General features: G+C 44.1%; 1 protein-coding gene across 2 annotated transcripts in view; it reads left to right on the top strand.

The window, feature by feature from the left end:
* Nucleotides 1-14,521, top strand: part of pip5k1bb (phosphatidylinositol-4-phosphate 5-kinase, type I, beta b) — a 65,435-nt gene that overhangs the window by 23,295 nt on the left and 27,619 nt on the right. For both annotated transcript variants that reach the window (XM_083644492.1, XM_083644491.1), the window contains exons 2-6: nucleotides 5,335-5,410; nucleotides 6,004-6,072; nucleotides 6,589-6,719; nucleotides 10,565-10,682; nucleotides 14,330-14,482. In XM_083644492.1, the coding sequence (XP_083500618.1) occupies nucleotides 6,004-6,072; nucleotides 6,589-6,719; nucleotides 10,565-10,682; nucleotides 14,330-14,482 (471 nt within the window). In that variant the 5' untranslated portion in view covers nucleotides 5,335-5,410. The remainder of the gene's footprint in view (nucleotides 1-5,334; nucleotides 5,411-6,003; nucleotides 6,073-6,588; nucleotides 6,720-10,564; nucleotides 10,683-14,329; nucleotides 14,483-14,521) is intronic.

Here is a 14,521-nt window from a genome sequence, read left to right as displayed (position 1 = left end):
TTTTTTTAACTGATACAATACTCATTTGCAACAGGTATCGATAGATACAATACTTATTTGATTACTTTATTGCTCCTTGCAGGAAATTACTTTGTTACATGCAGCTACATTCAACAGGAGACAAACTGACACTGTAAACAATGTAACTAGGCACACATATGCTAAAATAACTTACTAAAATACCAAAATGTACTATTAAGGCAATAGAAATATATTTTGCCTTTGCAACAGTATCGATACCAGCAGTGCTTCCTCCTTCCTGTTGTCCTTGGGTCAATTTGACCCAAAACGTTTTGCCATCATAAATATGGTTTTCTTTTATCAAATTGCCCGACGCCCTTCACAAATAAAATGAATTCAAACTAATTTGATTTAATTATGGGTATATACCTTATTTACATAAAATGATGGTGCTTTATAAACAGTCAAACCAGACCGTGTCAGTTTGACCCGGGAGGACAAAAGTTGCTTGATGGGAAGGTAATACGAGGGTTAATGAAAAATCAAACATACTACTGATTTTTCTCTCCCCGTCATTGGTGGGTATCTGTTGCTTCAACCATCTAAAAGTGTTCTGATAGGCTGATGACTAGAGCAGGAGTAATCTGCTGTGTTCTGATAGGCTGATGACTAGAGCAGGAGTAATCTGCTGTGTACGTTTTTTTTTTAAATTAGTTTTATTGGGCCTAGATAATGGAGAAGCGTGCGTCTGTCCCGCCATCTGTCTTTGCTTATCTTTATGGCTCTTGATGTGTCATCATCCCCCCCCCCCCCCTCCCACATGGTATCGAAAATGGTATTGAGTATTGATATCTTCCTGGGTATTATTATCAAAGTTAGAAATTCCTAGTATCGTGACCACCGTACAGTAGTATTATAATGTAGTTTCCTGGCTGTAGCTGAAGTGCTCGAGACTTTCACACGGCTACTGGCAACATGTCGCTGACGGCATCACCCTAAATTTAGCTCTTTGTCTCGATGCACATGGCGTCATGGAGTGGTGACTTTCCTTCACTTGAGAGGCAGGTGTGTCTGTCTGTGTGTGTGGACTCAGGACAATAGATCCTGATTAGGTTGTGAACGTTATCATGAGCATAGCAGAGACTCTAGACTGGCTGGACACGGAGCTGATGATTGGCTCCTGGAGGAGGACACATACAGAGCTGCAAACAGGAAGTGGTTGTGTGTGTAACATTCTAGGCTCTGAGGCTTGCGGGTGCATGCAGGTGGTGGGGCTGCTGCAGGCCACTATTTCCCTTAAGCCTTGCAAGGTCACTACCCCAGGCAGTGGTTCTCAAAGTGGGGTCCGGGGACCCCCAGGGGTCCTTGAGGGGGTTCCAGGGGGTCCCTCAGCAAAAAGGGGGATAATTTATTTTTTTCACTACAGTCCCATCCATAATGTATGTATGACAATTTTGGTCATGGCTTTCATACACTTTCTATAATAAAACATTGAAAAGCAAAAATATTATCAGATGGAGGACCCTGGGCCTGGGACAAAATCGTATCAATTGGTTGTCTCAAATGCAGGGTACAACTAAACACAGGTGCAACCAAAACATTAATGAGGGTCCCGGGCACTGGAACACCTAAATGGAATGGAAGTTGGAAACCACAACTAATGTTTTGGTTACACCTGTGTTTACCCTGCCCTTGAGACACAAAATGGCTGCTGTGAAAAGGGTTATTTGTCAGTTTAGGGGTCCTTGACGTGACAAGTTTGAGAAGAACCACTGCTCCACTTCTTCATTCCTCTGTATCCCTGTTTTCTTTTCTCTCTCTCTCTCTCTCTCTCTCTCTCTGTCTCTGTCGCTCATATTTCTCTGCAGCAACATGGAGAGAGATGAGAGGGAGGGAGGAGAGAGATAAGGAGAGGGAGGGAGCAAGGGAGGGATGAAGAGAGAGAGAGAGAGAGAGAGAGAGAGAGAGAGAGAGAGAGAGAGAGAGAGAGAGAGAGAGAGAGAGTGAGAGAGAGAGAGAGAGAGAGAGAGAGAGAGTGAGAGAGAGTGAGAGTGAGAGTCGAGAGTGACGAGTCGAGAGTGTAGTCGCAGTACTGCTGGTGTCTTCGGGGCTCCATAAGGACATGGTTGTGTGAAGCTGAGCGGCAAACAGCAGGTCACTTTCAGCCCCGGGGCTCTGGGCCCATTACACCTCATTCACAACACACACACACACACCCACACACACACACACAGAGCTGTACAATAGGGAGAGATGAGGAGGAGGAAGGTTCATGTCAGTTGAAGCAGTGAGCTCGTAACGTCTGCACAGGGTGACGTGACCGTCAGGAGGAGAGTGCTTCTTCAATACAACACTCTAATAAGGAGAGGTGGGATGGTACATACACACGGTGGGTGGGAATGTGCAACACACACACACACACACACACACACACACACACACACCACACACACACACACACACACACACACACACACACACACACACATGCACTCTAACGCACACAAGCACCCATTCCATAGCTCTGATTCTCAGCTTTTCTCATATCAAGGGCCCCTAATTTTGTCTCTCAGACAAATCTGAGAATATATTTATTAGATATGAGATATGATTTATTGCAGAATTCCATGACTCTGTGTATTGGTACAGAGATAACAGTGAAACTATGGCCAAAATAGTTTGAATTTCTTCAAAATCTATCTAATCTAATGATCTTAATTTATTGTAAATGAAGTAATGTTGAAGTTTAACACTTCTTCAATTTGCCTGGAACCCCCTCAAGGACCACCGGTGGTCCCCGGACCCCCACATTGAGGAACACCATGAGTCATTATGAGTCATGTGTAGCTGTCAAAGCTGAGATCTCCTGCTGAAAGCCAACTCATCAGTGAGGGTTTAGAAAGATCTTTCCTATCAGGCAGAGATTAACAGGAGAGAAATGCAATTAAAGGGGCCTCAAAATGAAAACACACATGCGTATCTCAGTTAATGAACTGTCTTACCACCTGTATGTTTTCAACTCATCACACCAGAGCTTCTGAGCTTGTTTTTTGTCTGGTTCCTTCCCTGGTGTGACCTTTCTGTGTCTGTTGTCTTCCTGTGTAACTGTGTGACCTTTCTGTGTCTGTTGTCTTCCTGTATAACTGAGTGACCTTTCTGTGTCTGTTGTCTTCCTGTATAACTGAGTGACTTTTCTGTGTCTGTTGTCTTCCTGTGTAACTGAGTGACCTTTCTGTGTCTGTTGTCTTCCTGTGTAACTGAGTGACCTTTCTGTGTCTTGTCTTCCTGTGTAACTGAGTGACCTTTCTGTGTCTGTTGTCTTCCTGTATAACTGTGTGACCTTTCTGTGTCTGTTGTCTTCCTGTGTAACTGTGTGACCTTTCTGTGTCTGTTGTCTTCCTGTGTAACTGAGTGACCTTTCTGTGTCTGTTGTCTTCCTGTGTAACTGTGTGACCTTTCTGTGTCTGTTGTCTTCCTGTGTAACTGAGTGACCTTTCTGTGTCTGTTGTCTTCCTGTGTAACTGTTGTCTTCCTGTGTAACTGTGTGACCTTTCTGTGTCTTGTCTTCCTGTGTAACTGAGTGACCTTTCTGTGTCTGTTGTCTTCCTGTATAACTGTGTGACCTTTCTGTGTCTGTTGTCTTCCTGTGTAACTGTGTGACCTTTCTGTGTCTGTTGTCTTCCTGTGTAACTGAGTGACCTTTCTGTGTCTGTTGTCTTCCTGTGTAACTGTGTGACCTTTCTGTGTCTTGTCTTCCTGTGTAACTGAGTGACCTTTCTGTGTCTGTTGTCTTCCTGTATAACTGTGTGACCTTTCTGTGTCTGTTGTCTTCCTGTGTAACTGTGTGACCTTTCTGTGTCTGTTGTCTTCCTGTGTAACTGAGTGACCTTTCTGTGTCTGTTGTCTTCCTGTGTAACTGTGTGACCTTTCTGTGTCTTGTCTTCCTGTGTAACGTGTGACCTTTCTGTGTCTGTTAAGTTAAGTTAAGTTATCCTTTATTTATCCCCATAGGGAAATTCATCCTCTGCATTTGACCCATCCTCTACTAGGAACCTTCCTAGAACTAGGAGCAGTAACGTGTGACCTTTCTGTCTGTTGTCTTCCTGTGTAACGTGTGACTTTTCTGTGTCTGTTGTCTTCCTGTGTAACTGAGTGACCTTTCTGTGTCTTGTCTTCCTGTGTAACTGTGTGACCTGTCTGTGTCTTGTCTTCCTGTGTAACTGTGTGACCTTTCTGTGTCTGTTGTCTTCCTGTGTAACTGAGTGACCTTTCTGTGTCTTGTCTTCCTGTGTAACTGTGTGACCTTTCTGTGTCTGTTGTCTTCCTGTGTAACTGAGTGACCTTTCTGTGTCTTGTCTTCCTGTGTAACTGTGTGACCTTTCTGTGTCTGTTGTCTTCCTGTGTAACTGTGTGACCTTTCTGTGTCTGTTGTCTTCCTGTATAACTGTGTGACCTTTCTGTGTCTGTTGTCTTCCTGTATAACTGAGTGACCTTTCTGTGTCTGTTGTCTTCCTGTGTAACTGAGTGACCTTTCTGTGTCTGTTGTCTTCCTGTATAACTGAGTGACCTTTCTGTGTCTTGTCTTCCTGTGTAACTGAGTGACCTTCTGTGTCTGTTGCCTTCCTGTGTAACTGTGTGACCTTTCTGTGTATGTTGTCTTCCTGTGTAACTGTGTGACCTTTCTGTCTGTTGTCTTCCTGTGTAACTGAGTGACCTTTCTGCTATGTTGTCTTCCTGTGTAACTGTGTGACCTTTATCTGTCTGTTGTCTTCCTGTGTAACTGAGTGACCTTTCTCTGTCTGTTGTCTTCCTGTGTAACTGAGTGACCTTTCTGTCTGTTGTCTTCCTGTGTAACTGAGTGACCTTTCTGCGTATGTTGTCTTCCTGTGTAACTGTGTGACATTTCTGTGTCTTGTCTTCCTGTGTAACTGAGTGACCTTTCTGTGTCTGTTGTCTTCCTGTGTAACTGTGTGACATTTCTGTGTCTGTTGTCTTCCTGTGTAACTGTGTGACCTTTCTGTATGTTGTCTTCCTGTGTAACTGAGTGACCTTTCTCTGTCTGTTGTCTTCCTGTGTAACTGAGTGACTTTTCTGTGTCTGTTGTCTTCCTCTGTAACTGTGTGACCTTTCTGTGTCTTGTCTTCCTGTGTAAGTGAGTGATGTTTCTGTGTCTGTTGTCTTCCTGTGTAACTGAGTGACCTTTATCTGTCTGTTGTCTTCCTGTGTAACTGAGTGACTTTTCTGTGTCTGTTGTCTTCCTCTGTAACTGTGTGACCTTTCTGTGTCTTGTCTTCCTGTGTAAGTGAGTGACCTTTCTGTGTCTGTGGTCTTCCTGTGTAAGTGAGTGACCTTTCTGCGTCTGTTGTCTTCCAGAAGTCTGAATCAGCCTGATGACCAAGCGATGTGGCCCTGATCTCTGTTGTTCTGGCACAGCTTTTCATTAAGCAAGGCAAGTTTAAGCTCTTTTCTTCTTAACCAATCAAATCATCTGCTTGGGCAATGGCGGTCACCATATTCGTAATGAAAATACTAATTCTAAGTTTTGCGATTAATCGTTTTTTGTTTAGTAGTTTTGAAATATCACTGAGGTCGTCCTCAGGGTTCCCTTCACTATCCAGTACATACCACACATGACTGTGACAGATAGGAGCAAACAGAATGCATACTCCACGGTTGTGCATGGTTCATGTGTTGAGACCACTGACAAAAAGCACTCTGTGGTTTCTATCAATTGAACTGCATTCCTTATCTAACGATAAGGCTGTGATGCAGCCTTGGTGATTATGCGTTTTTGCGCAAATCAAATTCAAGCTGGTAGAGTTATTTAGAATTTCCCAAGAATTTCTCTGGTGAAGACCAGATGCACAGATTGACTCACAGCGTCGTGTTGTTGCACAGAGATACAGCCTCAAACGTTTCGACATGGAGCCTTCTTTATAGAACTGCTGTTAGTGCTTGGGTTGTTGCATAAATTAATTAAAGTAACTTTGACTTTACCATAGTAATTTTGGTCTTTATCCCATTACTTTGTCCCTCTGTTAGATGTCAACTACAACAGAAAATGGGATGGGAGGGACCTGGAACTCGAGCAGAGAGAAAACCTACAAGAAGGTAAAACTTTAACCACTCATACAAGCGCCTCACGGTCCTCTGGCCTGGGTTTATTTGCTTCTTATGACGACTGTGAAGCTGCCCCCATAATGCTTGCTTTGGAATGCTTCTGTCTAGAGTCCAAAAGGACTTGAGCCCATGAGTCACATGAGTCCTTATAAATGTCTGTCCACAGGACATTATGTCCTGACCCCTGCCAAGGCCAGCTGATCAGTCAAGTGCTTGTCACGTTTGTTTTCTGGAGTCATTTGATTTGACTTTGGACGACAGTTTTTCTTTCCACATGACAACAGTACTAGTATGTTTGTGTCCCGGCCTGTCAAAGCTCTGGGATATAATGTTAAAATTAGACCTCACAACAGAAATTATGTCCCCCCCCCTCAATTTTGATGCCATCTGAAAGGTCTGCAGTGTGTAAATAACATCAAATTCCTGTTCAGTCTGAAAATCCTCTTGATTAAGACGTAGAAGAAGGGCTCATATAGTATTGATGTTCCCCTGTGTTCCCCCGTCCAGACCACGTCGACAGCCCTGAAGGGCTCCATCCAGCTGGGTATCGGCTACACCGTGGGCAACCTGACCTCCAAGCCTGACAGAGATGTCCTCATGCAAGACTTCTATGTGGTGGAGAGTGTCTTCCTGCCCAGGTCAGTGCTCATTAAGCACACGGCTGTGGATTTCATATAAAATGTGATTATACATTTTCTGAAATATTCATCACTCTTACAATCTGCCGGTTATTTGTGTAGTGTACTACAGCGACATGAAAGTTAGACTTTTACACAAACCCAAGGTCAGGGGACTACAAGAGGCAGTGAGTCAGAGAGCTGCTACATCAAACACATGACGTGTAGGTGGCAACACTGTAGCTGCTCTCGCACTGCTACAATTCCCTGACTCTGCAATGCAAAAGAATGGAGAGGGAACAAAGACTAAGCTCGGACTGTCTGTCTGTTCCAACAGGAGCTGTGCAAATATTGTATGTCTGGATCTTTTATGAACAGAGAAGAAGGTTAAAACAGTTTTATTAGTTTGATCCTCAATGGCATTGGATATAAATTCTTAATATCCAGTCCGAAGAAATGGAACCAGAAACCGGCACCATCATCACTCCTCATCGATGTGAATTTGCTAGTCTTGCTAGTCATGGGGCACGGATCAAACTATTCTAGTGGATTACCCTTCCAAGAAGCTTGAAATCAGCTTACTGAGTGCCTCTTACTGCCAGAGTGCAAAACATACGTCAGTCATCTCCGCTTACTTAATAATAATAAATAATAATGACATCATCGGCTTTACGTAATCCGAAGCACCCACGAGAGTTCTTAGAAAGTGTGTGACTTATATACTTGTGTACTAAGCGTGCAGCTAATGCTTGGACGCATACTGCATTGAGTTTATGCACGTGTCACCCAGATGATGCAGTATTATCTGTCATTTGGTGTCTGCTGTAGAATGGTTTTGATGTCACGGTAAATATCTCCACATCTATCTAAAAATGCCTCATGTTTGGCATAGTTTGAAAAACAAACAAGGAAATCAGTGACAATCAAGCAAAAGGTCTTGAGTTAAATTTTCTATATCGACTGCATTCATGGATCATTCCAGTCCGTCGTTAGCTAAATGACAGGGTCCTATCGGGGAAATTCTGTATGTGGTTTAGCTTTGAGATGGAGCAGCAGAATATGCAAACTCTGTATGGTTTTATGCAAACCTGGCTGGGCGTCACGTACATACGAACATTGACCTTTCAGCACCATGTTCCTCGGCAACAGCTCAATACTCCTCCTGTCTTGGCGGAGGCCTTATTACATTTATGCCTGACCTGCATTAGCTTGTCGAGTCAGTGAAGTGTACTTGGAAGCGAGCTTGTTACATCATCCGCAATCATGCGCTCAATGTCAAGTTTATTCACCCAACGTTGAATTGAAAAGAGTTGTTGTTTTCCTCATGGGCACCTTTTCACTGAGCTGAAATCCACTGAGCGAGGCCGCTTGTCACTAGAAATCCATCACTAGAAACAAGAACATCACACAAGACACAAAACAAAACATAATCAGTAAGGGATTAGAATTGAAGCTTTCATGTCGTGTCTCACATAACCATTTCCGTCTCATTTCCGCTGGGTTCTGTAAGTGTTCTAGCCTGGTAAAAACATCCTGATAACGTGATCTCACATTTTGTTTCGCTCTACATGTACATGTACGTAACAGTCTGGACTCTGAGCCATCAGATTAGATTTCAGTAGGCGGGCAGACAACTCCTTCAGCCAATCAGCGCCGCCAAATCCAATCCCGATCCAACCCCCTAAACACATTTTCCACCAAGAACCTCCGCCGGTGCATACCGGTACTCTTGTTCTTGCTTATTGTTGTTATTGAGTCTATTCCTGCAATAACTGCACTTATGGCTGTGTTTACTCTACTAACGTTAACGTTACTGCTCCTCGCTTCGGGAGCCGCCATACTGTTTGGCCTGATTGGCCGGTTACATTGTCAACTACGAGGGCAGGACCCTGATTGGCCCGTGCACTTTGTAATTTCTGGAAATCGCTGGAGGCCAGACTGATCCGCACAACCAAACAGAATGTGAGTTCACGTGATCCAGATTTACCAGACTACAAGTGTTCTGCAATAGCACACAAACACAACCTCCTCTCTGTCTTTTCTCAGAAGAGAGTGAGAGAGAGACTATCCTGAGAGAGAGAGAGAGAGAGAGAGAGAGAGAGAGAGAGAGAGAGAGAGAGAGAGAGAGAGAGAGAGAGAGAGAGAGAGAGAGAGAGAGAGAGAGAGAGAGAGAGAGACTATCCTGAGAGAGAGAGAGAGAGACTATCCTGAGAGTGTGGCTGTGTGACCGAGGGCTCTCACATGCTTTTATGACCTCCCTCCCGTCCAGCGTTGTTTGTGTGCTGTCAGTCTCGTTTGGGACGGCTGGAGATCTCAGAGAGATCCCACGCCTGCACTCTGCGCTTTCCCAACGCAAATATCTCTGACAGCGAGCATGCATCCTCATGTAGGCAGACACACGCGCCCGCACACAAACACACACACACACACACACACACACACACACACACGCACACACACACACACACACGCACATGCCTGACTGATTCAATTGAATGAAGCATTTCCAGGTGCTGTGTGTCATTAAATGGCTCCCATGTGAGGCCTATTCTACCATCATGGAGCGTGGGTCAAGGACTGCAGCGCTGTGCGGCTGTAGATACCGTAATTGTTTTCGCCCACACGCTAAACAGAGCAGTCGGATTCCATTCAGGAGTAATCACAGGTATAGTGTTACGCAGCAGGGCCAGACTGTATCCCATTACTGAACACAACACCGCTACATCACAACAACACTCCTTCCCCCACAAACAACAGTAATAACTACAGTAGGGGGATGCACCCATATGAGCATTTTGGCCAATAGCCTACCGATAACCGATATCAACATTGCTTTTATTTTGCCCATCGGACTGATATACATATACACACACACATATATGTGTGTGTGTGTGTGTGTGTGTGTGTAAATATAAATATATATATATATATATGTATATATATATGTATATATATATATATATATATATATATATATATATATATATATATATATATATATATTTATATGTACACACACACACACACACACACACACACACACACACACACACACACACACACACACACACACACACACCCTAATGACTAACATTGATGCAGGTGCATCCCTAATATTAACTAGATTTGGAGTTGCCCTGAAAAAAAAAGAAATCATTAACCCACTTCTGACTAATGGGCCAATGAGCTTGATTTGAATGTGATGGTATGTGATGAAAGACTTAGCTTAGCTGACTGGCACTAACCTCATCAGACACTCTGACTCCTGTGTTCTAACGCTCGACCCGGGACACAGGTGGGTTACAAAACAGGGTCAGTGTGTGTGAGAGCCAGGCCAGGTCCCACGGGACAATCCAGCCAACAAAAATGTGGCTTATTGTTTTGTTTTTTTGTTCTTTTTTGCTGTTCCCTTTTTCTCTCCCCAGAGCGCCGGGCTCATGTGTAGCAGTGGTGCTGTTTGGTATTGTTTAGAGCCAGTAATCAGAGCCAACTTCTGTCTCCAGGCGCCGAACTCAATACAGGCCAGTTTGTCACTACAACACTGGCTGATGCGGGTTCCCATAGAAGACTTGACTAACGTCTGTTCACGCCTAGCTGGTTCACATTACGAGGGCCCACTGATGCACTTAATGGAAGCCAATAGCCTAGATGCCCGGGCACAGAGATTAGGTGTTCGTGTTAGCTAGGGTTCTGTTTTTCCCCTATTGAGGTGTGTGATCCTTGCTTAGGGAACAACCGTCTGTGTCAGTGTCATTGATATCTCATGTTTCATGTACATAATGTTGAGTTAGTGCTGTAATAGTGTTTCTAAATGTACTATTCTATGTTTTTGTTTGTCCCGGTTCGGCTTGGTTCGTTCGTACCAGTGAGGGGAGCAACTTGACGCCAGCTCATCACTATCCAGACTTCCGCTTCAAAACCTACGCCCCGCTGGCTTTCCGCTACTTCAGAGACCTGTTCGGGATCAAACCAGACGACTACCTGGTAAGACTGAGCCCATTGGGTCCAGCTGAGAGACGTGACCAGGTGCTGCTAGGGGACAAACATGGTCTACCCAACGTGCACTCTAATTAAGTCATTACTCATGGTAACACCTTGGTCTGATTGATCTTAATCAGAGTAGGGTCTAAGGCAGGGCTGAGCAGTTATTTTTCCGGGTGAAGGGGGGGGGGGGGGGGGGGGGGGGGGCACATGAGAAACCCAGATTGTCGCCGGAGACATTTTTTTGTCATGCCATAATCTAAAATTTTATCACTAGATTAAATGATAGAAAACATACTGTGCACTTATTCTTCAACATTTATTATATCGAAAATCACTCCAAACAGCCAATTTAGGTCAAATTGTCTAATTTGAAATTTCTAAGCTTCATAAGTAAAATTGTGGGTTTGTCTTAGACCTCCTGGGCCAGGCAGAGCCATTATGAGGGCCGGTTCTGGCCCCGGGGCTAAGGTCTAAGGACTAAGGTCAGCACTTACATTTTTGGTCAGTCAATAGGTTGAGGCGATGTCTCGTCATAGACGCTGGGATAGCTGGCTCAGCCTGGCTGGGGGCGTGGTCAAGGTGGGGTAAATCCCCCGTTCTATCCATTCAGCAAAGTTAGAATTTAGCTTTTAGCCCAGCCCAGGCAGACACGATCGGCGATTTGACCACCACAGTAAACGCACATCTGAACAGACGTCTTGTGTTCTGCTTTAGAATCCCCAAACCTGTAGTTTAGAGCCGCAGCACCGACCTTTGGTGAGTCAACCCATTGAGATATATGGGTGGTTTTACCCCACTCGTGCGCCGGCCATATAACATTTACACTTCTTGCCCTGGCCTACCCAAATTTATTATTATTTTTTTTTTTAATTGGTTGTTTTCTAGAGGCAAACTTGCTGCTGCCTTGCTAGCTAATGGTTTTGTAGCTTAAAAACGCAGGGCACATCATCTCCAGAGTCTAATGCATGACGACTACATGACATCTAGGAATTTTGCGCGCAAAACTTCGTCATGCAATTGCCCCACCAATTTTATCCAGGCCCACCCAATTTTATCCAGGCCCACCCATAATTGAATTTCTGCCTACGCCCCTGGTTCCCACACATGTCGACTGTCTCTATTCTTTTCTTTGGCCATGTAAACACCTCATGACTTTTTTCTCAATGAGTTTGTTACATAAATAATAATTCACATGATATTAAAAAATAGTAAACAAAATTGTTCTGCAAGCACATCAATATGATTATCAAATAGCAACAAAAAAAAACTGACAAAGATTCTCTAAATACTGTATTGAGAAAGCAGTTTTCTTCCATATTCTCTTCCATATTCTATTTATTACTTCTATTTAATCAAGAAGACCAAACTCTTATTTAAATTGCAGAAATATGGCAGACATAAAATAATGATCAGGAGGTAATGGCCTGAGATGCCGGTTATGTTCCTCATGAATTAGTTCCCAACGACTGACTTCTACTATTCCAAGTCGTACTTAATCGTGAAGGAATTAAACCGTGGTTTTTATAGAGCGGTGGGCCAGCAACGCCACACCCCAGCTGAGGGGGTGGGAGGATGAAGAGGAGGCGTAACCCTGGGGAGGTGGAGGTATCGGAGGTAATGATTGAGCTAACTGTGCATGGCCTCATTATGAGGGCTTTAATTGGCTCCCATGCTGAATGAAATCAGGAGATGATTCCATGATTTCCCAGCAGAAAGAAAGATACAGAAAGAGAGAGAGAGAGATTTAGTTCAGTTATGATCATAAATACAGAGCGAGTGAGAGAAAGAAATTAGAGGGGGAGAGCATTGTTTGAAGAGAGTCATTCAGATCCTGGTAGATTAGTTTAGCATATTGAACAGTCACACATCATAAAAATGTCAAGCATAGCACAAAAAGTCACTTCCGATGTGGTCCTTGGTCTCGGCACGTAACAATATACATACTGTAAACATTATCATTACCTACCGTAGTACCTACAGTACATCATAAAAAGCGAAATCGACAAAATACAGCATTAATATTAGGATAATTACAAAATGTGCAGATCGTACATACAGTAAGGTAGGGAGTAGGGACCATTGTAGGGACCCTCCATCCTCCTGTGTTTATTCCTGGACTGTGGGAGTATGTACAGACTTTGTTTACAGAGACATTTTGGTAATTTGTTTTTGTATTTGTGTGCGTGTGTGTGTGTGTCTCAGTGTCTGATCCAGTTAGGGCAAATACACTTTGTCATTGCTAACACAGGTACTGTACATAGATACATACACGCGCCTGTATGTGCTCTTCACTGGGGTATACAGCACCTCGCCATCATACTCATCCCTGTCCTACGCTCAAGCTTTTTGCTTGGACCAAAAAATTAGATTTTGTTTAATCTTGTTATGGCTTCATCATGTCATGTTTGCGTTTTCCTATTTTCCACCCGCCTCCAAGGCATTCAAAATCCCACCAGCTGCATTTTTCTTGTTTTCAAATGCCAAATTTGCTTCTGCATAACTGCGAGACAAAAGGCTCCAGAAGAGAGACGGAGATAAAATGCAACTTGAAGGCAGCGGAGGCCAGGGGCCACGACATAAACCACAGGCAGCAGCTTAGAGGATGTGCTCTTGATTCATGTCCTTGAGGTGATTGTGAATTCACTCAGACAGAGAGGGCACAGCAGAGTCTAATTAAAACAGAGAACACACACACAGACAGACCCACGCTATCCCGCAGGCTTTTCCTCAATGCAAATGCAAATAAACTGCGGATGTGTTTGTGCTGGCAACCCAACGCGACTGCAGATGGCCATCAGTCAGAGCGTCTCTGGGGGAGCGCAAATGCCTCCAGTCTCGCTCCTCTCCTGCCGCCATCTTGCTCTCATAACGCAGCTGATTAGCATCTGAAACCTGCGATTCGCTCCGCTACGCTCAGTCACACTTTGATTCCCACGCTGGGACCTTTCCAGGAAGCTTGCCCTTCATCTGCTCTCTGTTTGTCTCCAGATACCCAGCAAAAGATATTACGCTCTTATCACCTTCGCTAAGGAGGTTATGTTTTTCGTCCCTGTCAGTTAGCTTGTTTGTCTGTCTGTCAGTCAGCAGGATAATGCCAAAAACCTATGAAGATTTCAATGAAATTTGGTGGACAGATAGGCCTGGAGAATTGAGTTGATTTTGATGGTGATGTGGATCAAGGAGTTCCGTTATTTAGTTTATCTTTTTTAACCATGACTATGAAAACTAACGGAGATGGAGGCCTGCTTCATTTGGCGTGTGAATCATGTATGAAGCCACTAAAAGAGAAGCAAGTACCTGAACAGAACCTGATGCTTATACCAGACCACCCGGACTCAAATTCTACCCCCCCCCCCCTCTCTCTCTCTCAACACAGAATACACAACAGATGTCTGAGGTGTTGTTCATTGTCTTTTCCAAATAAACCTGGAGCCATGAGTGTTTTCATGTTGTTTTGCCACATTAGGGCTTCTTGTGTGTGAATATACATGAGTTTCTGTGTTTTGGATCAAATCTGAGTCTAGTTGTTTGCGAGCGTTTTGACCTCTGCGTCATGTTGAAGCAGTTTGTTTACGCCTCTCCTCCCTCAGTACTCGCTGGTCTCTGCGTCATGTTGAAGCAGTTTGTTTACGCCTCTCCTCCCTCAGTACTCGCTGGTCAACGAGCCTCTGATCGAGCTGTCCAACCCGGGGGCCAGTGGCTCACTCTTCTACCTGACCAGTGATGACGAGTTCATCATTAAGACCGTCCAGCACAAAGAGGCCAAATTCCTCCAGAGACTACTACCTGGATACTACATGGTGAATATAAATAACGTACACATAACCACATAACTAAAA

Source organism: Poromitra crassiceps, assembly GCF_964638095.1.
Source record: "Poromitra crassiceps genome assembly, chromosome: 10".
NCBI classification, from domain to species: domain Eukaryota; kingdom Metazoa; phylum Chordata; class Actinopteri; order Beryciformes; family Melamphaidae; genus Poromitra; species Poromitra crassiceps.
This window is presented reverse-complemented; position numbering and strand designations above follow the sequence as displayed.